The 27,126-nt window shown below is 46.4% G+C and overlaps 1 protein-coding gene across 1 annotated transcript; it reads right to left on the reverse strand.

Moving 5' to 3' along the window:
• Positions 1 to 756: 756 nt before the first annotated feature.
• On the reverse strand, positions 757 to 27,126 carry slc44a1b (solute carrier family 44 member 1b; the record flags this gene model as incomplete). Its single annotated transcript, XM_079745389.1, has 15 exons — positions 757 to 1,233; positions 2,784 to 3,020; positions 4,141 to 4,278; positions 5,047 to 5,130; positions 6,397 to 6,553; positions 7,641 to 7,809; positions 8,398 to 8,584; positions 9,504 to 9,661; positions 10,038 to 10,127; positions 12,293 to 12,462; positions 12,791 to 12,884; positions 14,345 to 14,481; positions 23,062 to 23,204; positions 25,062 to 25,151; positions 27,073 to 27,126. 15 exons carry the CDS (start codon positions 27,124 to 27,126, stop codon positions 757 to 759), a joined length of 2,385 nt encoding a protein of 794 aa, XP_079601515.1.

The raw sequence follows: 27,126 nt of genomic DNA on the forward strand, positions 1-27,126 counted from the left end.
TGGTTAGGCGTGAGTGGAGGTGAGGGCGGCGAGGACAATGTCGAAGGTGGAATGACGACAGGAACAGGATGAAACATGGAGGGCGATGGTGTGATTGCAGGATAAATGAAAAAGGAAGATAAGGAGGAAGGTGTGTAGGGTGTTTGACTCCTCTGTTTGGCCCCCAAGGTGCCTTAGTCTACCTGTTGGCAAGATGCCAAGAACCCCGGTCCTTAATGAGACAAATCAGAATTCTGTTGTTTGGGATAAAAGCACCTGCCAAATCAATAGAACAGAATGGGCATTCGTAATGGAACCAGGCTTGAGATCCACTTCATGCCAGTTCTAAGACTCTCAATCTATTGCCATAAGCAGATCACTAGTTCACTTACCAGTATGACGGTGTGAAGTAATGATCTACACAACAACAACCACACACACGTACCTCACGTCCTGGTACTCACTTTGCCACTTCCTCTCCAAAACAAGCACCGTGACAAGGGAAGGCACAATAAAAGGATCCACGTCTACACAGTAGCACAGTGTGTTGGCGCAAACACATGCAAGATAAAGACAAACGATATCAAAATAAAATAAAAAAAATGTTTTAGTCCAAGACAGACAAAGATTAGCAGCAACGACGACGATGATGATGATGATGACGGTGATGAATATGTTGATGAGTTAGCACGTTAGCATGCATGCAGGCGTTAGTCAGGTCATCCCCTAGCATGCTGTGTGGGGGGATGTGTGAGTCCCTGCGTCAGCTAGCTGCTGCTAGCACTCGGAGGCTAAGGCTGGTTTGGCGGAGGCTGGTTTGGCGGGGCCGGTCTCGGCGACCGAGGAGGAGAGAGGGGAGTGAGGCTCTTGGAGCAGGGTCACGAAGAGGAAGAGGGTGGAGGTGGGGATGTAGACACAAAGGAAGAGCATCATGTCCTGGCTCAGACACAGGATCCACGTGCTGTCCTCCGTCAGCACCCAGTCCAGCAGCACGCCAATCAGAAGGTAGTACACATGGAACTCCTGCAGCTGCTCCCATTCTCCTCCGCCTCCGTCCAGACCCTCGCCCACCTCCTCCTCCTCCTCCTCCTCCTCCTCCTCCAGCTCTTCCTTAACCTTGACCTTAGCCCCGCCCTTGCCGCTGTCACTCACCATGGGCTTCATCTCAGCTCCTTCCGACACCACAGCCTCCTTCACGCGGCTCCGCCCGCGTTCCACCACCCGCTCCAACCTCCTGCTGCTCTCCACGAACTCCTGCAGCCGCAGCACAATAAGGAGGAAGAGGGGGGAGAGGAGGTGGATGGGAGGAGGCGGGGGGGGAAGGGAGGAGGAGGGAGGGGTAGAGGGGGAAGATAAGGGGAGCGGAGTAGGGTGAACGGGGAGAGGAGGAAGAGGAGGAGGTGAGGAAGGGGTCATGTCCGTTCAAAAGAAGAGAAGACAAAAGTCAGAAAACATATTGAGAGGAAGGTGGTGAGCTGGTCAGTTGGATACAATCAGGAGTGGAGGACAGCCAACGTCCTTGTGTTGTGAGACTCAACGCCTGAAAAAGACATTCTACATTATGCGACAGTTCATTTCCACAGACTTAAGGATTAGTCTCCATTCTGCTTTTCCATCCAGGGACTTTCCCCCAGACCTACAAACCATTAGAGGAACTCTAGTTCCTGTGGAATCAGGGACTAAAATTAGGTTCTTCATTTCACCCCCCAAAAAGTCCTTCCACGGGGGCGGGGGGTAGTACTTTTGAAAAGAACAGCCACTTCTCGTATACATAAGAATTTTTCACACGCAAGGAAAACAGGAGGAGGAAACAACCCTAAAAAAAAAAAAAAAAGTCTTTAGAATAAACTTCAAAAACTAGCGTCTCTAAAACACGGTTGTATTAAAGAATCCGCACCCACTAATCATAATCCCCCTCATCCGCTTTCTGCTCTTCGCTAGAATACTTGGATTAAACATCGAACTCCATAATAAGTGAATTCTCAAAAAAATAGGATATTTTGATGAAAGCATGGAGCATACGCTCGTGTCCAGTGGCTTGAGGAATGAATCCATCAGACTTTTTCACTGCCTTGAATTTGCCTCTGCCTTTACACCGAGGTGGAAACACAGAAAACAACGGGCTGGAGGAAACGTTTAGTTCCTTGAAAAGTTGTTTTTGGATGCAAAGATTCCGGGTACTTTGGGTGCAAGTGTGGCTGAATTGACAGAAAGCTTTAAGCTTTTTTTTCTTTTGGCATTTTTAGAAATTTAGTGGTTGTCTCCTAACAGTAGGCTTGTGATCCCTCACACACGCACACAATCAATCCCATAGTAAAATGCTACTAAGATGTTGATTCTTATAAATATGTCGAAGACCACCAAAACTGAAACTGTGATAAAGTACTTGAATACCACTGAGACTGTAACTGTGACAAAGGACTTACAAACCACTCAGTCTAACTCTGACAAAGGACTCGGAGACCACTCAGACTGTAACTTTGATTCAGGACTCGGAGACCACTCAGACTGGGACTGTGATGAAGGACTCGGAGACCACTCAGACTGGGACTGTGATAAAGGACTCGAAGACCACTCAGACTGGGACTGTGATGAAGGACTCGGAGACCACTCAGACTGGGACTGTGATGAAGGACTCGGAGACCACTCAGACTGGGACTGTGATGAAGGACTCGGAGACCACTCAGACTGGGACTGTGATAAAGGACTCGGAGACCACTCAGACTGGGACTGTGATGAAGGACTCGGAGACCACTCAGACTGGGACTGTGATGAAGGCTGGATGAGTGCCCCCTCCCTCTCACCATGAGGGCTTTGTCCATGTAGAACTCCTTGCCCGGCGTGCCGTCGTTGTACTTAGTGTCGATGGCGAAGCACAGGAACAGGACGTCCACCACGATCTCAAAGATGGAGAGGAAGCAGTGGGCCACCAGGAAGGAGAAGAGACACACGATGATGAGGGGGAGGAGCCACTCCGCAAAGTCCCGCTGGTAGTTGAGTAGCAGCACGCCGGCGAACGCCGTGGACGTCACTATCAGCACCTGCAGGTCGGCGAGGGCAGGAGAACACTGTGGTGACCCACTGCTCCGTTAAACATGCCTATGTATCAAAAAAATGTTTCTATATCGTCTCGACAGGATTCACAGAAGTTTCCTATACAACTAAACATGCCCCTCCCATCTTTCCGTCCCATCCCTCCTTCCCATCAGCTTCCCCCTTCTCCTCCCATCCACTGCTCTATCCTCCATACTCTCTTGCAGCTATCAATTCATCCAACTCTCTCTCCCATCCATCGGTTCCTTCTCTCCCATCCCTTCCCCTCTCTCCCATCCATCGGTCCCTTCTCTCCCATCCCTTCCCCTCTCTCCCATCGATCGGTCCCTTCTCTCCCATCCCTTCCTCCCTCTCTCCTATCCATCCCTCCCTTTCTAATAATAATAGTAATTCATTATATTTATATAGCGCGTCCCCCCCTTATATATTTATAAGGGGGGGACCTAACTCACCACCACCAGTGTGTAGCACCCACTTGGGTGATGCACGGCAGCCAATCTGCGCCAGAACGCTCACCACACACCAGCTTGAGGTGGAGAGTGAGGGAATTAATGAGTCAGCCAATTGTACAGGCCGATTATTAGGGGGGCCAGATTTAATTAGCCTGTTTGCGCCAGGACACCGGGGTAACCCCTACTCTTTGCGATAATTGCCCTGTGATCTTTTATGACCACAGTGAGTCAGGACCTCGGTTTTACGTCTCCTCCGAAGGACGGCGCCTTCCACAGCACAGTGTCCCCGTCACTGCACTGGGGCATCGGGATTGATGAGGGAAGGGGCAAGAGGGAAGAGTGCCACCTATTGGCCACCACCAGACACCACTTACAGCACCTGGTATTCCCAGGCGGTCTCCCATCCAAGTACTAACCAGGCCCAACCCTGCTTAGCTTCCGAGGTCTGACGAGATCGGCGTGTTCAGGGTGGTATGGCCGCCAATCCATCCCTTATCTCCCATCCATCCCTCCTCTCTCCCATCCATCCATCCATCCCTCTCTCTCATCCATCCATCCATCCATCCCTCCCATCCATCAATCTCACCCCCCTCTCCCTTCCATCCATCAATCCCACCCCCTTCCTCCCATCTTGGCCTATCTACCCAGCCCATACCTTCCCCAGGAACAGGACAAAGTCGCCCACGGCGTTGATGGCCGCCACCCTCAGAGCGTTCTCCACCAGGATGACGAAGGCATCGCGGGCTGAAGTGCAGAAGCTGGTGCTGTTGATGGCGGTCGCTGCGTAGGCGTTCTATACCCAGAGGGACGCAGAGGGAATGGAAGGACTGCTGAGTCACAGTTATCAAGCTAGCTTACATTTGAGATTTTTCTGCCCAGCCATGTGTGCCGGGAGATTAAATGTCTTGGTGTGTTTGACAATGACATTCATTAAAAATATTCGTAGGAGTCCCTTTATGACCAGGAGAGTGCAGTGAGACAGCAAAGTTGGTTGAAAGATTAAGGGAACAACACGTAGTATACTACCGCAGATCAGAATCAAACCATCTGCCTATGTAGTACATAGGCTACCTGACAAGGACTTTTAGCATGTACTGGGGTACTGTATATCATGGCTTTGTTGTATGCCGTTGCCATGTGTGAAATCAGTGAATAGATGAACTGTGGTGAGATCAGGGATTATGTGTGTTTAACTTGTGGGAGAGGGGGAAAATGGTTCTTGCAAACATGCAAGCCACTTTGTAGTGCGTTTAGGCCTCATGTGTGTCTGCGAGAGAAAGAGAGCGAGAGCGAGCAAAGGAAATTAAGAGTTTGAGATAAAATAAACTGCGTAGGTAATGAGGATGAGATAAAAAGAGCAACGAACAAAAAGGAACAGGGTGCCAAATGGAAGAGAGAGGGCTAAAAAAAAGGATGAAAGTGTGGTAGAAAAAAGGATGCATAAACACCCTAAATAAACCAGCCTTAAATGAAAACACAGAACCAAATGGAACGGAATGCAGTATAAAAAGAAAAAAGTAAGACAGAACCCCGAACAGACAGAACTTATTGGCGGCGGTACCTGATTGAGATAGTTGAGGCACTTCTCCAAACACCACAAACAGCAGATGCAGGTCTTCAGCAGACAGCGGGCACACGCATTTTCCTAACATAAAGAGAGAGAGAGAGGCATAGGGAGATGGAGAGAGAGTGAGGAAGAGTTAGTCGGGCGGATGATTAATGAGGAGGAGGAAAGAGAGCGAGAGGGATGAGAGAACACCAGAGGAGGGAACCCAGGCTTGTCGCTCAAGAAGCTTCCCGCCGTCTCCCCTTTGAAGACGCGACCAGGAAGGGGAAGAGCCACCTTTCACTGGCGGCATTACCGGCTTCCGCTGGAAGCGGTGTTCTTTCAGACCTCAATTATTTTATGTTCTGCGGTGACCAGAGGTGGAACATCCCGGTTCAAAGAGTAGAAACTCCTTCCCACTCGCGCTCAAGAGACTGTCTGAATCAGATCATTAGCACCACATGCTAGCAAACTGAGCCAACTCACTGCGCAGGGTGGGGAAAACCATGGACTCTTGTTCACTTTTGGTGAACGTGCTTTTATTCCCCCAATATGCCCAACACATTCCCCTTGTGAGAATTGAAACACACTGACCCTGAGTGTGTAGTTCATGGGTACCCTGGAAATCCAGAGTTCTCACGAGAGCACAATTTGAATTTGCTCAGCGAGCCACTCTGGGAACGAGCAATATACTCACTGCCCGATTCCCCTGGCCCAGAACAATAACCAATGACATCGGTGTATCTCATAAAGGCGGGCCGAAAGCGTTGCTGTTTTACCAACCGGATACGGCAAGAGTCTTATCTATTGGTTAGCTCCGCTGGTTTGGATACGTCACCGCTTGTATTCTTCCGATTGGTCGTAGTGTTATCCAATTGCGTGCAGTGATATTTTCAAATGCATGCTCGGTGCCGCCCCTCGAGTTGAGGTAATGGGAGCTCTGGTCCAGGTTCTAATGTTAGTGTTAGAGTGTGAGTGTGAGTGTTTGTGTGTGAGTGTGAGTGTGAGTGTGTTTGTGTTTGTGTGTGTGTGTGTGTGTGTGTGTGTGTGTGTGTGTGTGTGTGTGTGTGTGTGTGTGTGTGTGTGTGTGTGTGTGTGATGACTAAGGTTCAAGTGGGGGGGAGGGGGGTTGGAAGCTAACCATATCAGTGAGGATACCAGGGACCCGATTGGAAGGGTGAGTTAGTGACAGGTGTTCGTCTAAGTCGTACAGAGTGAGATGGGCAACAAGACTGTTGATGGCACCCTTCTCGATTCTGATTGTAAACAACTCTTGGGCTCATTTGTGTATTCATACATAAAGCATCCATATCCATACTGTACCCCAGAGGTTGAAACCCACACAGGCTGCCCGGGGGAGCGTACCTTTCCTTTGAGCTGGTTGTGGAGGTACATGAGGATGAGGCGGGGGACCTTGACCAGCGTGATGATGAAGGAGCCCTTGGCCACGGTCCCCAGGTGGTATCGGGCCAGTCGCAGCACAGACGACAGGATGGGAGTCAGCGGGAGTCGGTTCTTATCCCTGAACCAAAAAAAACAAAACATAAAGTAACAATGATTCCCGAGAGCAGTGTGAGAACGGTTGGACCAAAAGGACAGGGTAAATAACTTTTGGCGACAACAGGATCAGGGTCTTCAAGAAATTGTCGTAAGCAAGAAACCCATGATATGCACTGAACAAGTCTGGAGCTGAGCCGAATTCTCTAGAGCCATCAGTGCCATGTACTCTCAGACATACTATCTCCATGGTTACAGCATCTTTTGTTACGGCATCTCCGTTGTTACAGTATCTTTCCTTAGTAACTGCATCTCTCCCTAGTAACAGCATCTATCAGTATTAACAGCACTGCTTCTTGACAGTATCTCCATCATGCCAGCATCTCTCCCTCATAAAAGCCTGTCTCCCTGGTGTAAGCATATGTCCCTGACTACAGCATCTCTCCCTGGTAACAGCATCGGTCTCCAATTACAGCAACTCTCCCTAGTAACAGTCTCTGTCCCCAACTACAGCATCTCTCCCTAGTAACAGCATCTGTCCCCAACTACAGCATCTCTCCCTAGCAACAGCATCTGTCCCCATCTACAGCATCTCTGCCTAGTTATAGCCTCTGTCCCCAACTACAATATATCTCCCTAGTAACAGCATCTATCCCCAACTACAGCATCTCTCCCCAGTAACAGTCTCTGTCCCCCACTACAGCATCTCTCCGTAGTAACAACAACTCTCCCAACCTACAGGATCTCTCCCTAGTAATAGCCTCTGTCCCCAACTACAGCATATCTCCCTAGTAAGAGCATCTCTCCCCTACTACAGCATCTCTCCCTGGTAGCAGCATATCTCCCTGATAACAGAATCTCACCCAGACTACAGCATCTATCTTTGGTTTCAGCATGTCTCCCTATTAACAGTATATCCCTGGTGATATCATGCATTCCCCTATTGACAGCAGGTTATCCTTTGTCAAACCACCTCTCCCTAGTCACAACATCCCTGCCTGTGTACAGCATCTCTCCCCAGTTAAGAGTCTGCATCGACCCAAAGCAAAGCACGTAATAGTCACAGCACGGCACAGTGGGTGACGTTACACTATGTCACAGCAACGGCCCACCTGGTGAAGTAGTAGGTGACCACGGCCCCGGCCACGGTCATCTGCTGGCAGGCCAGGATGAACTCGCTGATCCACACCAGGCCCACCGCGTGGTACCAGGTCAGGTACTGCAGCGTCCCCGTCAGACGGAACTCGGTGAGGCCCGTCTCCTCGCTCTGCTGCGGGTTCCCTGGAGGGCACAGAGCCAAGCACCGGTAGGGTGAGACAGAACGGTCCCACCCACCGATGGAGCAAACCCAGGGGAGGGAAACAGGCCGAATGAAGACGGACCAGGCTGAGGGCTTAGGTTTATTGTCACACTTTGCTAGAGTTGGAAGAAAGCAGGTGAAGCTTAAATTGATCGATTATTGCCTGGAATGAATTATGAAGTGCCCGCATACGCACGTAGAGTGACTACAAATGCAGTCCATTCGCCCAGCAACACACACACACATATACCCAGAGACAAATACACACACACACACACACCCACACACACACACACACACACACACACACACACACACACACACACACACACACACACATACCCAGAGACAAATACACATACACACACACACACACACATCCAGAAAATTAAACACATCCACGCACTCACCGACCCAACACACACCCACACATACAAACCCCAACATGCACACACATACCCCCACACATCAACCCCAACACACACACTTCCACCACCCCCCCCACAACACACACACGCAGACACACGTTCACACACACCCAGCCCTGCGGCCCCCAGGTGGTGACATACCGGTGGTTCCGAGGAACAGCAGCACCAGGACCCAGTAGACCCAGAAGACCAGGAGAGCCAGGAAGGTGCAGAAGGGCTGCAGCGTGAGCAGCGGCAGGTGGATGAACACCTTGCCCGCCACGTGGAACAGGGCGATGGTCAGCGCCACACGCTTCCTCATGAACAACATCAGCAACAACAGGATCACCTGGAGGAGGGGGCGGAGGGGAGAGGCAGGGAGAGAGAGAGAGAGAGATAAAGAGAGACAAAAGGATGGGGAAAAGAGGGGAGAGAGAGGCAGGGAGAGAGAGAGAAGCAGGGAGAGAGATAAAGAGAGATAGAGGCACGGAGGAGAGAGGGGAGAGAAAGGTAAGGAGAGAGAGGGTGGGGCAGGGAGACAGATAAAGAGAGATAGAGGGAGAGATAGAGAGACAAAGAGAAGCAGTGGGAGAGAGAGAAAGATATAGGGAGATAGAGGGAGAGATGGAGAGAGAGGCAGGGAGACAGAGAGGGGGGGCACAGAGCGAGGGTAGAGATAGGGAGAGTAGGACAGAGGGGGAGAGAGAGAGAAAGGAAAGGTGACAGAGAAAGAGAGTAGGAAAGGGAGAGATTCAGAGAGAGAAAGGTGAGACAGAACAAAGGAAGTTAAAAACAGAATGATCAAAGCATTATAACAAAGACAAACACTCAAAATGTGATACATTGTTTTAATTGAATATACAAACTGCTCTATTTTTTTGGTTAACTGTGTTAGTAAGAACTGGATAAAACAGGATCAACCAGACAGGAAAGGATTGGAAAGAAGATAAAGCAGAATCAAATAGGATAGAACAGGATAAAAAAGAATGGATTGAAAATTATAGAACAGGAAGAAAAAGTTTGGATAGAACTGGATAGAACAGGGTGAAACAGGATGGAAAGAACAGGTTAAAACAGGATAGAACCTGATAAAACAGGATACAACAAGATGGATAGAACTGGATAGAGCAGGGTAAAACAGGATGGAAAGAACAGGATAAAACAGGATACAACCATACAGAACAGGATGAAACAGGATAGAACAAACATATGGTTCTTCTTACTATCCATTTTATGATACATTCTATATTTTGAGGGTTGAGACATACCGTGAAGACAGTGGCAGAGGTGGCATAGACCAGCAGGGCCTGTCTCTTGTCCAGGTCCAGCTCCACCTCCTCGCTTGTTTCCTTGGCAACTCGGGGAGCCGTGGTGTTGGAGAACAACCGGTGGTCGATGTACAGCCACCACAGTACACTCGTTCCGGCTGAAAACACATCGACCACTGTCACGTAATGTCTGTCAAATGAGCTTTTAACTAGAATTATCACACAACCTTTAATGCACTTCCTAAGAATCAAGACTTAGAATGTAGCTTTGGAAATAATTGGTTTGGCTGATTTTGTTTAAGGTAGCCAGGCATAAAATGGATTTTCTGACATAAAGCTTTTACATCAGATGTATTAATGGCTTTTGGCAAGAACCATTAAACCAAGACATCTGAATGGCTTTTCTATCAAATCAATTCCCTTGATCAATGTATCTCTCAGTTTATTAGTAAGTAAAAAAAAAACTAGACTTCTTTTTGGTGGTACAGGAAGTGACCCCCCAAGACTTGGCAGTCAGACAGGAAGTGAGCTCACCGAGGGAGCCCAGGACCACCATGGCAGTGAGGATCCAGACCAGCACAGCGGAGATGTAGCGGATGATGATCATCAGGATCATGGAGAGACCTACAGGCAACAAAGAAAGGCACGTTATCCTAATCAGTCCCTCCAGGGTTTGGCTGACATATTTGGTAATTGTTGCGGTTGAAAATCCAGATTTTAATGAAAAACTTGTGTAATGTCTTTTGCAATGATTTGTGAGTTTTTTCTTTTCCCCACACCACTCCGGCTGACATTATAACGCATTCATGTTGCTTGGCCGTTTTTCGTCATCATCATAGCCAGTGTCCAGACTAATAGCAGAAAGAAAAGTCTCCCTTTCAAGTAAATAACAGCAATTACCTGTCATTTCTGTAGCTCTGAATGCAATCTATTGGCAGTCTAAGTGCCTACCAAATTTCATCCTGTGCAACATTGCCACTTTCATACCCTTTCCAAGTTCATCCAACATCCCCCTTACGAAACAGCAGTTCTTGAACTGATATACAGCAGACGAACTCGCTAATTGTGAACAGAACAGCTTAGCACTTTGTAGCATTGTAGTCATTAAGAATGTCGCAAACTTCAACCCCCACAAAAACGTGTTTCAGCTGGTGTTTTGGCCTCCTGGCCAAGCCGTCATTGTAAACAAGAATCTGTTCCCAATTGACCTGCCTGGTTAGAGATTGGTTGAGTGTATACATAGATATTATACCACCTCCCCACCTATCACCATGACAAGTGATCTCGTCTCAAATCCTCCGGCTCCCGACTCCCTAACTGCGTCAGGGCAGGATGCCGGTGTCCGCCCGCCTCACCCTGGAAGCTGCTCTCCACGAGGACGCTGACACAATGACTCAGCGCTTTTTAATTTCTGTTTCCATGGAGCGCTGCTATTTCCTTGGCCGCCTCTGCGTGATCTGCCAACCGGGCTGGAGCTCAGCAACACAGCAGCGAAACAGCAGACACCACCATCATTAAAGGGGCCACGACACCCATTCTCCACCTTGTGCTGCGGCCGTGGGAGAGGCACATCGATCACAAGTCGATGTGAGGGTAACTCTTTGTTGATTCAATTCCCCCTGTTCCTGTTCATGGTAAATGGTAAATGGACTGCATTTTGATACCGCAAAGAGCAGTCAGCCGTGCGAGGTGACAGGCGGCCGGCAGGAGAAGGTAGGGCTCGGTGTCCTTCAGGGACACCGAGCCCTACCTCAGCAGGGAGGACTGAACCAAAAACAATCTCTTACCCCGCCGTTTTCCTTGGCAGCTCTTCAGGAATTTCTCCGTAATGATGGACTCATTGCAAAAACGCATCTAGCTGTAGAAATGCTTTAGTATATATTCCAGGCCTATGGGTGGCGCTGTTTCTCCACCACAAAAGGAAGAAGACGAGGCGGAGCATGCGCATCAAGCCTGCTGTACACGAACATACAGTCGAGGAGGAGAAACCGAAGAAGAACTGCAATAGCCGATGTTAAACCTTGTAGATTGAGCAGAAAATACTTTTGGATTTACAGTTAGCAATTCAATTTAGGGGCTGTATCTAAAGCTACATAAATAATACAAATCAAACAAAAACTAATTAGACGGAAATCTCATGTTGCCCACCTGGGGGGGGGGGGGGGGGGGGGGGGGGGGGGCGATGACGTCATCGTTTAATTATCTGGGGATCACACGAATCCTAACACGAAAGTGCAGGGGGCCGTTTTTCTCTGTTCCACCCTGAGACCTGGTTTCAAAAAAACTGTGTTTGCAGGCACCGAAAACGCCGGGTCCGTCTGGTCGCCCCCAACGTGCAAGTTCAGGGCCAACCTCCGCTACACCGTGAGCCACACACTAAACTACTGTATCTCGCTGTAGTTATCTCCTATGTTTAGTCTTCTTATGGTCAAGAAGGGTGTCATCTTCTTTTTGTTTAAAACAACATCCTATATGTACCTTTGATTCAGAATTCATTTCTTGTTCTTTGTTGTGTTGTTTCTCTCCATAGACAGAGCTATATAGTTGCGTTGATATCAGGGGCGATATAGACCATGTGACTGTTTAAAAGTGAGTGTCAAGCCCAGATGCATGCTGGACGGATCAACCTACCCAACCAAAGTCCCCACCCAGGTAGCATTTACAATGCATCGTTGAGATGTCACAGTTTCCCCCCCGTAAATGATAGGTTCCCCCACCCAGCCAACCAGTTCGGACGCAAGGTGAAATAGGCCTGCATGGGTCCTTGGAGAACCACAGGTTCTGCTCACCTAGAGCCAGCAAACAGAGGCCGACGATGATCTCCTTGCTGGCCATCACGCCGGCGATCAGCCGGTGCAGGACGCTGTTGTCGCTGACGAACGTCACCACGGCCTCTGCAAACTTAGCGTAGCAGGAGACATCGACGGGCGTGCAGCGGTTGAACACCGGCAGCGCTTTGCTGAGAGAGCCAGAACCAGAGACAGAGCCAGAGCCAGAGAGAGAGAGAGAGAAGGAGAGAGAGGGGGTGTGGAGGGTAGAACCGAGATATGCAGATGAGGTTGCGGGACATTGCTGACTTCTGACATTTTTTGATTTAACGATTTTGAAGGGTAAAGGTCCCTCTATATAAACAGACTGCCACGTTATTTGTTGCCACTAGCATAGCACTGCCAACAGAGCCACTGGCACCGATTTATATCACAGACAGCTGTTGATTGGATTAAAACGATGTGGGGGGAAGTAGATGCACAGCAATGTTAGTAAAGTGTGGCCCGAGCCGTTCCTACCTGGGGGGAACAGGAAGCTTGGGGCATTTGTCAAACCTCTCTGGGAGGCCAGGGTACTTGTGCCCGGCCAGCTCGTAGGAACACAGCTCAGATCCTGGAGGAACGATGGGTATCAATAACAAGCATTGCAAACAACTATTACACTGATCTCCTCATACATTTTTGTTGGATAAAATAAACGAGTGTAATCGGGTTAGTGAAATGGTTCTGTATTTTTAAAGGGAAAAAAATTTAACACTAGGTGTGAGGTCTGATAAGCCATTTTTTAAAATACCATCCACTGTGGACATCAGAAGTGGGAGTGTCCACCCAGACTTATGATGGATTGCTCAATCCCACGACCCCACCTGCCTTGTGGTTAAACATAATTCTCTAGATTCAAGATAACTCTGAGTAAGATACAGCTTACCCACAGTGTTAGTTGACAGTATTAGTTGAATAAGTGGGGGGAAGGCAGAAGGGAGACAGGGAACCATAGTTCCAGCTGAGTCACACGCTGTCACATGACGACCTCCCCCCCCCCCCCCCCCCCCCCCCCCCCCCACAGGCATCTTGGCAGTGTCGCAGGCCGGAGAGGAACTAACAATAGGAGCAACACAAGCAGAGGTGGGACTGGACTTAACGCAGCCTTTGTTAATGTACTGACCACACAGAGCCCACTGAAAACCTCTGTATGTGTGTGTGTCAGTACATGTGTGTGTCTTACGCCTGAGCTGTGTGTGTGTGTGTGTGTGTGTGTGTGTGTGTGTGTGTGTGTGTGTGTGTGTGTGTGTGTGTGTGTGTGTCATCCATCTAACTTAAGGCTGTTCACCCAGCTGACCCCTTAACGTTTCTGCCTCTCTCTCTCTCTCTCTCTCTCTCTCTCAGCACCAATGGCTCCTTACAGCTCAATGGTTAGCCAACGAACTCTATCACTACAGAGAAAGAGATTCCTTCCGGGAGAGAGAGGGTGTAAATGTAAATGTAAAATAAAAAAACTCAAAATTTCCCCTCTGAGATTGAGAAATCTTCTCTAAAAAAACTAATGTAATTATCTAATACAGAAAAAAGAATCATCAGGCATTTCATTATTTTCCACATTGTTATGCTTCCTCCGCAGTGAACGTATTCAATACCCATCATGTTAATTCATCCCCACCACCTGCTGAATTGACTTGTGAGCCGCCACTGTGCTGCACAAATTAACCAATGACAACACCACTGAGAAAGGGTGCCACGCTAACGCTCTCGGGATGGTTACCACCATCATACGACATCATTAGCTGATTGATGGTTCAGCGCAACTTAGCCATATATTGAATCCGTATCCAATACCTGGTAACCTTCATGTACTTCATTCAGGCTCCTTGTAAATAGTGATGCTTTCTCTTTTTTGGCTGGTTTGATGTTGTAATTCTTAGTTCCACCTGCTTGTTTGCTTGTTACTGGAAGTCTGAACTTCCATCGTGCCATGGGCATCAGTGAGTGCAGCGCGTTGTTCTGCGGATGTGCATGGGACCACCGACCAGGACGTTCAACTGCTATCACACAGTGTTAGTGGAGGGTCTGGCTCACCGTTGAGCATGGCGAAGGTCTTTAGGTCCTCGTAGGTCTTCATCTCCTCGCCGGGGCATAGTGACACGCACAACGCCAGGGATTTGATCTTCCTCTGGACGATGTCGATGTTACAGGGGTCCAGGAAGAAGACGTATCTAGGGGAACGGCAGAGCAGACGGACGGCCATGATGAGAAAATCTGAAGCTTCAAGTAGATCATTATTATTATATTATTATATTTTTATATATCATTACATTATCATGCGTCATTACTGAGCAGGTGGGGTTAGACAGTGAACTTGTCATATAGCTCATTACGGATCAGGTAGGGGCTAGACAGTAAACACAGAAACAGGTCATTAAGAGGCATGTAGGGGTTAAGCATCTTGCTCTAGGGCGCCTTCAGGTTATTTGAGGACATTAGGGATGGAACCTAGTACCTTATGACTGGGAGTCGAACACACTTACCACTAGACTATCTTAACCCACTAGGAGACAATGAAGCTGTTGTCCACATCAGACCAAACAATTAGCTTGGCTGGTTCTATTTCTCCGCTTGGATTAATTGTTTCCTGCATTTCCTCTCTGACGAATAACAACAAAACCCAGACTGGCGATCATTACATTTAACTCTGTAGATGTGGTTGATCTTTGGATCAAACATGAACGAAATGTCGAAGAAATTTATATAGGCATGCTTTCATAAAACATTTACTCAATAATAAACAAGTGTCTTGGTTTTCTTCAATACACAGGCACAGGCAAGCACACACACACACACACACACACACACACACACACACACACAAACGCACAGAAAGTGAAGGGGGGGCAGAGTATGAGCAGTGGTATGTGGTAACATTGAACGAAGAAAACGTTTTGATTCTTCGCATGGCTCAGCGAGGAAAGGTTTCATTGGTCTCAACAAAAAGAAAGACACAAGCACAACATTTCGCTTTTAAAAACTCCCCCCTTCCACCCCCAGTAAGACCAGCCAAAGATATTAAGGAGGAAGGTCGGTATGCCAAAGGTGGGGAGCAAGCGTGTGACCAAGACACAACAACAAACACTATTGGAGAGCTGACCTACGTAGCTTCGGCCCCACCAACCTGCTCCCGCCCACTGTGTTTTGACTCCAGGGGCCAGACAATCATTCCTTGATGGAAAGACGATGATAAAATGCAGTGTGGAGAGAGAGAGAGAGAGAGAGAGAGAGAGAGAGAGAGAGAGAGAGAGAGAGAGAGAGAGAGATGAGGCCATCCTCCCAGGCACAGAGCCAAGGGGGGGGGGGTGGTAGGGGGCTTATAATGGAAGGCTTCATGGGAGGTCATCTGTCTGACACACTGTACAAGCAAAGGGGATGGCTACACACCGACAACAAACACATAAACACACACAATTGTCCTATGAGTTGTCCCATGGGCTACAAAAGGCAGTGCGCCACATGAAGCCAGACACATGCAGACACTTAGCGGTGGTCGCACTTAAATATATAGGACCCGGCTAGGTTCTGTACCCACAGGCCCGGAAACAAAGTTTCAGTCTACTGGCCCGTAAACAAAGGTTCTGTACCTCCTGGCCCGGAAACAATGGTTCTTTACCTACTGGCCAAACAAAGTTTGATCCCTATTGTGCGGAGCTAGGGTGGGCCAGTACACACATACATAATCACACCACAAAAACAGCATCTTTATGTATGCACATACATATCTTTTTTATATGATCTATATGATATAGGTTTGAGTTTGGATTTTATTTGTTCTGGTAAAATAATGGGCATTTTTCCGAGATCTGGCAGCCTTCAAATGGGAGAAGCGGAATGCCTTTATTTAATCAAATAGCAAATGGGTTTAGCACAAGAGAACAACAAATTAAGAAACTGAGATTTTGATTCAATTAAGGATTTTTTAAGGCATCTATGTGTCTCTCCATTGTCTCTGTCTTTGGTTTCTGTGTGGCTGTAGATGAGATATTGCCTCGGACATTGCAGTTCTGTCACAACAGAACTCAGTTGGTGTTGAATTGGACCAGCCATCCTCATGGTCCAATCTGATCTGTAATGGGTTTTTTAACCCTCTGTATCCTGAGGCATGTGTCAAATTAAAGTGAAATTATTGTTACGGAGAAGAGTACTTTTGTTTATGATTCAATTGTGAGCTTGTTCGGGTAAATAGAGGCCTATATTGCTGCCATAAAAACAAAATAAACTATACAATGACAAAAATGACAAATAAAAATGTACAAGAAGACAAAAAATACCAACATCCAATTAACAATCATGCACGACACTCACATCAAATGACTGAGATCTCAGTGATGGTCATGGTGGCTTTGAAGTAGGGCCAAGATAAAAGAAGAGTTTGTTGGTTTTCCAAGAAAATAAAATCATTGGATCCTAAACCCAATCTCCTGCAGTGGGTGGAGAGCGAGAGACAGAGATGCAGACAGACAGACAGATCAACAGACCGAGAGAGAGAGAGCGAGAGACAGAGATGCAGACAGACGGACAGATCAACAGACCGAGAGAGAGAGAGCGAGAGACAGAGATGCAGACAGACGGACAGATCAACAGACCGAGAGAGAGAGAGCGAGAGACAGAGATGCAGACAGACAGACAGATCAACAGACCGAGAGAGAGAGAGCGAGAGACAGAGATGCAGACAGACAGACAGATCAACAGACCGAGAGAGAGAGAGAGAGAGAGAGAGACAGAGATGCAGACAGACGGACAGATCAACAGACCGAGAGAGAGAGAGAGAGAGAGAGAGACAGACATACAGACAGACGGACAGATCAACAGACCGAGAGAAAGAGAGCGAGAGTCGCTGAATGCACCAAAGGCATAGAAAGAGACAGAAAGAAAGAGTAAGGAATAGTGGGAGATAGAGAACGACACAAAGAGAGAGAAAGTGAGGAGGAGATATGAATGACAGCTGTGTGGACTCTAATTGAACCCCAGACAGCTGCTGCTTCAGTGGGCTCCAGCGTGCACCCCAATATCACATCCTCTCCTGCCGATTATGCCGTGCATGCGTTTCTGTATATGCGAGGGTGTTTGCATGTGCAAGACTGAGCGTGCATGTGTGGGCGGCTGTGAGAGTGCACGTACTGTGTGTGGGTGTGTGTGTGTGTGTGTGCGTCAGGGTGTGTTCTTGTAATAACAACAAAGTGGCCAATAGCAGCATCTCAACATGTGCTAATGTATCCTAATGGCTGTTTAATGTGCTGATTAAGGACCAGTGGAGCATCCCTTCGCCCACATCGAAAGACAAAGGAACACATACACCAACACGCGTGTGTGGTGCGTGTGTGGTCATTGTGTCGGAAACGATGCCATGCAATGGATGACATGAGGCAACGTGCTTCACCCCCGGCAGTGATTTATGTTGCTGCTGCTTGTGGGGGTTTTCAACAAGGCCCAGGGAGGTGCCTTAAAGCAGGTAATGGAATTCAACATGAGTCCGCTGGCGTTTACCGAGTGTGGGCCGTGTTGCAGACAGGGAGCAGAACGACGGGACCGCCCCGAGCTAGATTGTTATCCGTTGCTCAGCATGCTCAGCATGTGACCACCTCCACGCCCCCACAGCCACACACACACACGCGCACACACGCACACAAACACACACGCACACACACAAAGTAACGATCATGGAGTTGAATGACTCTGATTGGTTGAATCATCATTGCGACAACCAAAGACTTAATACAGCTCAAAGCAAATCAACCTATTTACTTTAGTTGAAAAGTACTGGGTTCAAATCCCAATGTCTGTAGGAATGCCTGTGGAAAGGCTAGAAAGCCTTACCCCTGCTACCTAATGACCTAGAAGGTCACTGCATGACACTTTGAATAAAAAGACAAAAGTGTATTTTAAATAAATATATTAACATTACCCACACAATATAACTAAAGATATGGGTACATAGGAGAATGAGCATGTTTCTTTTTAAATAGAGTGAATTTATCTATGATAATTTTCTAAAGTAACTGTAATTAATATGAAAACGTTCTACCATGCACACACACACACACACACACACACACACACACACACACACACACACACACACACACACACACACACACACACACACACACTTAAATCTCCATCTAACATAGCAATACGTAGCTGACCTGTTCGTTGATTTGCTGCGTACTTATAGTTAATACATTGTGAACAGATGTTTTCTGAAGGCGGAGTTCGGAGTTGCTCTGAGGCATTCAATCATTCACAGGTGGAAGCCTCACAAACTTTGATATTTAGACTAAATGCTTGTTATACAGTTGTGGTTATTATTCGCAAACTTGATCGTGTTTCGCCTACCTATCCTTTGTATCAACATTAGAAACATTTCGGAAAAAATTGTTTGCTTGGAAAAAACGGCACATACATTTTTAATGACGCTGGCGACTTCATCAGCATAGCACTATCTATGCCAGGGATCGGCAAATTTCATGATAAAGAGGGCTACATTTTTTCATCATCACCATCAGAGGGCCATAAGACTGTGCACTTCAACTAAACGTAAGCTGAGAGAAGCTACAAAAATTTTAATTTGGTAAATATGATTTCCTGTATTCTGGTGCATTTTGGGGATGGTCACTACCTAAAACATCTTCCAGAATCATAACCTATGTACGCTATGTTAATTGAACCAACGTACATTAATTTCATGTTTTCCATGCTAAAACAGCAACATGAATGGTTAGTATTTTTATCAGTGCAAAGGGCTCACATACATCATCATTCAATGATGTCACAAAACTGAAAAACAGTGGCCCAACATAAAGTGCAACAACTGAATGAACTCAAACCCAACAAGCATGATATTCATTACAGTTGTAGTAGTTGTAGTAGCGACTTAAGTGGAAATCTTTCATGACTGATATCGTTTCTAAGCAAACTAGACACATGGGTTTGCCTTTGAATTCTATGAACAGATACTCTGCTTCTCATCTTTCTTGACCGAGTTTCACTCGATCAAGTTTTTTATTAAATTTAAAAAAATATATATATATGTGTGGGCCTGACTGAGTGAGGATGCGGGCCGTATGTGGCCCGCGGGCCGCCAGTTGCCCATCGCTGATCTATGCAATACAATATAGGTGCTGCAAACGGTTGATACGTTTATGGAAAAAAGAGACACTATTCTCTGAGATATGGATAGGTAAAAAAATATACTTTTTTCCCCAATGCTGTGCAAGAGTCAAATGGCTGAGTGGTTAGAGCACTCGCCCTGAGAGTAACAGGTTTTAATGTTTTTTTTGCCACTGGTTCAAGCCCTGCCAGATGTTTGTTTCCTCAGTGCTAATGATCGATTTTTGATGTTTGAAGTCTGTCGATCTCTAAACAGTACCTAGGCTGTATATTTCCCTCCTCCTTTTGACAGGGGGGCAGTGTATTGTGTTGTTGCTGCAGTGGATGCATGTTTCTTGATACAGGCCTAGCCTATTTTATTTATTTATTTTTAATTGTAGGCTATCACTGAATTCACTCACATATGTAAAAGAAACAGAGTCGTTAGGTTTTTTTTAAATATATTTGTGAGTCATTAAATTCCAGTGATGTTTCACACCCTAACATTTGGATGCGGTACTACACTAACTGGGAATGATAATTGCATAAAAAAGACAAAGAAGACTGAAATCGGTCATGTGACCATGAATACAGCCCTAGAGCCGTTGTAAATAATTTGAATTTTTACCATGTGAGTGATAGGACTGGGCAGGACTATGTTGTTGTGAAAAAGTCAGGAAGCCTTACCTAACCTAGTACTATGAAGTTGAATAACTTCAGAGCTTCCTATGTAGGTGAAATGGTTTTGTGAAACACTTTCCTATTAACTGTGGAGTCCCTAAGAGGTAGGTTGCTAAGGAAGTTAGAAACTATGCTTTAGGGAAAATAACCTTACTTGGGAAACAAGCTCCTTACTTACTTTTCTCGTTGGTGTCGTTGGAGTAAAGAACACCAAGTAAAGAAACTGTGTCCTCTAGGGACCAATGAGGAAGCAGATACGTCTAGTAGCTAGCTTAGCCCGAAGGTTCTGAATCACATGTAGTAGGGCTGTGCAATTCATCCAATTTTGATCGTGATTAAGATTTTTGGGTCAAACGATCTCCAAACTAATATAATATAGTTTAAACTATATTCATTTTATTCATTAAATGTTTTAGAGAAATTGCAGAACAGCTGGAGACATATTGGGACATTATTTTCGATCTGACCATTTTCTATGGAGATTTTCTATCCCTCCACATTTTTGGGAAAAAAATGTTTAATAAATGCACAATGTTTTCAAACTCAAAAATAATCGTTTGTATAATCGTGATTGCAATATTGACCAAAATAATTGTAGCCCTAACGTGGGAATTCTTAAGTAAGATGGCCGAGCCCCTGCATGCTCATTGAAAGAGTCCCATCTTAAAGTATTCTGAATGACGGACGCTCAATGGTTTACTGGTTGCCATGTTTTGGCCGTCCACCTGAAGGCCCCGCGGGGGGTCTAGGAGCATATGGGCCTGCTGGCTGCGGTCTCGATTGAGCTAGATACACAAACACTACGTCAGGGAGCTAAAAACACCACCACCACCACCAAGGTCATGACAGTGGGGGGGGGGGGGTTCACACCTTCATGTGGACCCTTGGGGGTGGGAGAGATAGAACCCGACCCCACTGTCCTGACTAGGGTCGGTTAAGTCCAGAGCGGAGAGGGAGAGATGGACGGACAGAGGGACAGCAGGTGACCCCATCAGTATACAGCATCGAGAAACTGTTATGTTATAAACTGTTATAAACAAGTACATGTATGGATGCAGAAACAATTCAATTAATTTTAAGTTATATTATATAGTATATTATATGTTATATGTTATTATATATATATGTTATAAAATGACAATAAAGTTGTCATATTTTCTGACAACTAAATAACCATTTACATTTATTAAGTAGTTTAGCAAACAGCTTTGTCCAAAGTGATCTGATTCACATCATCCCATTCACATCATCAAGGAGCATCGTGGGATCAAACCCGGAACGCTTGCCACTAGCTTAACCGGCAACTACTTGGTTATAAGCAAACTATTGTTGCTCATCATCATATTGTTGACTACCTTGATTTCAGCTTTATCATAGGTCTGTGTTTTAGAGTGACTGGCCCTTTAAAACACCATCTTTCAACAGATGAAGGGGATTATGGGAAATGGTGTTTGGACAGTTGGCTCCAGTTCCTCCCAACATCAGCACATCAGAAGCCATCTGCTCAACATTGAAACCAGCTGGCCGAAAACTAGAACAACACAATCCTTCAGACGAAACGAGAACAACAGGACAACGGCATGAAAAATAAATGAAAAGTACAAAAATCTGAAAAATGAGAAAACGCGGAAGAGAAAGAGGGGCACACAAAAAGGGGGCACAGTTAGGAAGGAGGTCATGGGAAGTAGAGCGGAAAATAAAACGGCGGGACAGGACACGACAGGAGCAGAAGAAGAGGGATAGAGAGACTGGTGGAGAGAGAGAGACAGAGAGCAAGAGTGCCCCAGTGAGATGGTGACCCAGATGTGTCTGGCCGTTGGATGTCAGGTGACGTTGTACACAGGTAGCATCTGGCTGCCACAGTTACAGGCAAACTGTCCTCCCCTACGACCTCTTCATCTTATGCCTCAAGCTCCCCCTCCCCAATCCCTCTCGATGCATTCAGAAGGATGCCACTGTTGTTTTCCAACTCCAGCCCTCTCTCAACCTGGAACGTGTGTCTTAGAGTCAAATCGCCTCCGTCCTCCACCTGCTCTCCATCCTGCCGCCTCATTAAAATGTAATCGAATGTGAATTCTAAACGTGGGGAGGAGGAGGAGGAGACGGAGGAGGAGGAGAAGAGGGGGGATGGTTGCTGGAGTGCTCAAGGTGAGCCAGCACTCTGTCACCTCACTGGGATCTACCGAGAGCCCCCCTCTGCTGAAATACCCCTCTGCTCGTCTCTGGGTCCCGTTCCTCCTCGCCTGACCTCCTTCTTCCCTCTTATCTACCACCGGTGGGTCCAGAGGAGGTACCATGTCTCTTTTTACCAACCTTGCTGATTCACTGCAGGACCCGTAGGCTTAGAGCAGGGGCGGAGCCAGCACAAAGTACATTGAGAAATAAAAGATGAATGGATGAATAGATGATTACATGGACGTCTCTGAACAGGGTGCTTCTTAAAATGAGGTACGTCAGGACCTGCAGTGTACAGCGAACAATGCCAATTTTCCACCGAGCAGGCAGTTTTTGTTCTGCTCTACTAACAGAGGTGGTCCTGGCTAAACTGACTGATTTGAATCAACTCTTCCAGTCAACTCCCAGCATAGCCATGTACCACCATCTTGGATCTGTGCTTCTTCTCACACGGCAGCTTGTGGAGCTGACTTCACACTATTCCTGTGAAACCATCACAGCTGAAACTAAATCCCTCTACCACGTACCGCAGCCACATTTGATCGCTTGAAAGAAACTGGCTGTGTTTTATGTTTAACATCCTTGAAACACAGGTCGTCCAGAGACCGGACAAGAGTAGATTCTACTCAGATATAAAAAAATACATAATAATGTATAGGCCGTTTGACTCCTAAGCTTATGCCTTTTAACTTCCTCCCACACTGCACTCACTGAAACCAAAGCAACGCCAAAATCCAGGCCCTCGCGTCAAGCGCGACCAACGGATGACGGCGATCAAAGCGATTAACAGAGCGTAGACATACTGCCGGTCTCGGTGGTCAAGTCCGCTCAGTCGGACCCCCTCGATGGGCTCGTTGCGCTGTCCGCACGTGTTGCCGTAGCTGTCGTAGCCGAAGACCAAGCGCGCGGCGCCCCCCGTGACGATAGTGTAGCTGCAGATACAACCCTGGAGCAGGCGGGACCAAACGACAGAAGCACAACATGTTAGCGTCACAGAAACTACAGCAGGAAATGGGCCAGACAACACTGGCAAATTAACAGAAATAGATTGATGCGATCTATCCCTGTAAACATAAATGAATCCAATATTGGAATATAATAGTAAAAGGTTGGTTCAAACCGTTGACCATATTTGCCACCATCACTGCACAAAATAAAATTGGTAAACATTACGTTGATAAGCGGCGATACGCTGATTATGACCTTGTTCCTTGTGAATTATACTCAGCTGGATAAAGATTAAATGACTAGTTTTGAAAAAATATTACCTTTAAAAAAAGCATACATTTAAGCCAATGGGATTTTTTGCAACAGATGAAAACCACAGGAAATATCTAGCGTCATAGCAATATGACCTTGGCCTCTGTTTTGATGGCCGATCTGGTGTCTTTGTAATTACTAACTTCCACAGAATAACAGATTGTTGATAATTTAACCAGTAGGTCTCTCAGTAAGGGTTCCTGTATGCTAAATTTAAAGTAACGACTTACGATCCAACGCTACCCTTTTTAGCCGGTTGGTTGGATAAGTCGCCTTATCACCAGCAGTCTTTATTCAAAGTATGTCTGAATGATTTAGCAGAAATACATTACTACAAAACTCCTGGCTCCAGGCTGACTTTATATTTAGAGGACAATAGCAGATGTCCCATTAGGTGTGTGTGTGTGTGTGTGTGTGTGTGTGTGTGTGTGTGTGTGTGTGTGTGTGTGTGTGCGTGCGTGCGTGTGTGTGTGTGTGTGTGATCTCTGAGAGGACAGTGGAAGAGCTTTCGTCTCGATTCTCATTCATCTTTTAAATCCTGGAGTTTTTTAGAACCTGAAACAGTGCTGCACTCCTTCCCAACCGCAGTGTCAAGAATATAGCACTCCTGCCTAGGCTATGGTGCATTCATTCAGAATAATTGTATTATCTTTAGGATAACAACAGTGTTGTTATTTACCTTTGCTTTAGCTTTTAATCAATTATTCGTATTTTAATATATTTTAATTAATTATTCCTTAATTTATAAAAACCATGTCACCACGCAAATATTTATTTGGCAAATTAAGTTTGGTTTACTTCTAAAATGTAGCTTTACATATGCCTCTAATGGATTTGAATGTTGGCTTTTGATTGACAACAATCTAGAGATGGGAAGGGAACAAAAACATTTAAATTGAAAGTGTAAAAGATAAGTGACATTGTGTAAAGTGACAGGAGATGAGTGATGAGTTAGTACGGGGGCAACAAAGCCTGCTGTTGTTAGGTTAACAACAGCTACAACAGCTACAGCCACACACAGCATGTACAGGCTGATTAGTTACACTAGAGTGGTGAGTAGAGGAAGCGATTCACATCCATTAGCGAGAAAACCCCAACATCGACACCCTGTGTTTACCCACAAGATATTTATAAACATGCTTAGTGGGAAAAACATTATCTTATACCCCAGTTAAGGTATAAGAATAAAGAAGAATGGTTCCTTTGTTGATAGTTAGGCCTAGTATGTCTGAGAGCAAATACACAAAATGGCCAAACAAAAGACTGTTGCAGACCTATATGTTATTGTGTAGCAGCCTATGTACTGTTTGAGGCCTATAGATGAGTTACCTATTTATAAGCATTTCCCAATCAAGTGGACAAAAAGAGAAAACATCATTATCTGCCTAATTAATTTCTAACCATAAACGTGAAAGAGCAACCTGGGTCAAATGTATCGATTAATCAAGGCCTGTCAGAGGGAAACATCGGCTTCACACAGACGCACACGCGCACACACACGCACACCCACACACACACACTCACACACACGGTCCCCACTCACCATGCCCACGCAGAACACCGTGAAGAGAAGGAACCACGGCAGATCCGTGCAACTGCGGTCCTCCAGAGGTCTCCATTCTCTCCGTGTCCTCTGGAAGACACAACAACACAGTGACCCCTCTTCCTCAGCACCGCGAGCAGGTAGAAGATGGTGTGGACCCCTTATTACAACCAAAACGGCCTATGGGGTGAACTGTAAACGGGACAATTCGGTTTTGTATCCGCTATCAACCATTGTAAGAAACGTGGCTTTTATTTTTGTCTCGCCTTAGATCAAAGGGTTAGTTGTCAACATGGCAACAACAAAAAATATGCATGTGGGACATCGGTCCCAAGCCATTGTAGGTTAGGCTTATGTTCATCATTGGCATGACAAAACCTCCAACATCCGCTGAGCGACGGCGAATGTTTGTTTACCATCCAGGATCTAGCGGACGGGGCTATTTCTAGTCATGGAAAGCTGCACGCAATGGGGTTTAGGAGATCTCGTCTCCGACGCCGCTCTATCCTGCGATCGCAAAAACACACAAAGAGCTCCAGATACACGGCGCGTGTGTAGACACGTAAGGCGTGATTAAACGGCCCATTACCACCAGTATTAACCATTCGATCCCCATTCCTCTAATTGGATTATGACTGGTTATATTCCAGGCGGCTAATCTCCACGCATCGCTATTTATTGTTAACGGGTTAAATCGGTGCCACACACACACACACACACACACACACACACACACACACACACACACACACACACACACACACACACACACACACACACATACACACTTAAGGCTGCATTTCCGTACGGTGTCGAGGGGAGACAACACTTGGACAAGGGCATGGAGGAAGAGGAGGAGATCCGTGTCTTACCTCAGCGCTACCGCAGCATCCCATTGCAGTCAGGGTTAGGTTTGCGGGGAGCTAAAAGCTACAGCACACGAAACAATAACCCAAACTTGCAGGGGAGTTGACGGGAGCCTATACGTTTGCCCTGCATGAATTGCGCAGCGCCAAAAGCGGTAGCGGCTTTCTCAAGGCCAATTCCGCGCCCGTTAGGCCGAAACGAGCAGATCCCGTCCAGAGCGCATGCTGTGTCCCACCTTGCTCCGAGCAGGTATGGAGCGGATTAATAGTTTAGGATTTGTCGCACCACCACACTTCCTGGTGGATTGTGCAGGTGCAGCCGGAAAAGGGATGTAGCATCCATTCATCTCATTGAGCATGCGCAGAAGCCGCGGCGAGATAACGGGATGATGGTGGGACGTCGGTGTCTGCGACCAATAGACCTCTCTCTGTGTTTCCCATGGTTCATCCCCGTTCACAAGTGGTCGAAACCTTCTTGTTCTCAGAAATAACTCTAACCAACTCTAAACAAGTAGTCCCGCAATCGACCAAGTGATTACTAAATATCCTAGCTTATTATAGGCCTATAGCCATGCAATCATCTGTAAACGAAAGTAGTGACAATAAACGGCTTGTTGATGTGGTTGAACTCACTCACAACACACTCTAATTTAGTTTATATTTAGAAATGTTCCTAACTGAAATAATCTTAGAAAATAACATGAGGCAAGGGGCCTAAAAAATAACATGAGGCAAGGGGCCTGAAAAATAACATGAAGCAAGGGGCCTACATGAGCCACTGTGTTATAAAACGGGCACACAGCCGTTTGACAACCTTCTGGATACATTTATTAACGAACTAAGTAGCATAATTACACACACAAACACACACACACACACACACACACACACACAAACACACACACACACACACACAAACCAAAACACACACACACACACACACACACACATACATACATACATACATACATACATACATACATACATACATACATACATACATACATACATACATACATACATACATTGTAGAAAAAAAACTACAGACAACCGTAACATTAGAAAAATGAAGACATTCGATGTAATAAGTTTTGACAGAAGTAAACAAAAATGCATGTGACTGCGACCATGGAGGCGTCTCTTACCCTCCTCCTAAACTCTTCTTGATGGGTTCCCTGTGGCAGTCTCTTGGGGTCCAT

Source organism: Pollachius pollachius, assembly GCF_949987615.1.
Source record: "Pollachius pollachius genome assembly, chromosome: 10".
NCBI lineage: Eukaryota > Metazoa > Chordata > Actinopteri > Gadiformes > Gadidae > Pollachius > Pollachius pollachius.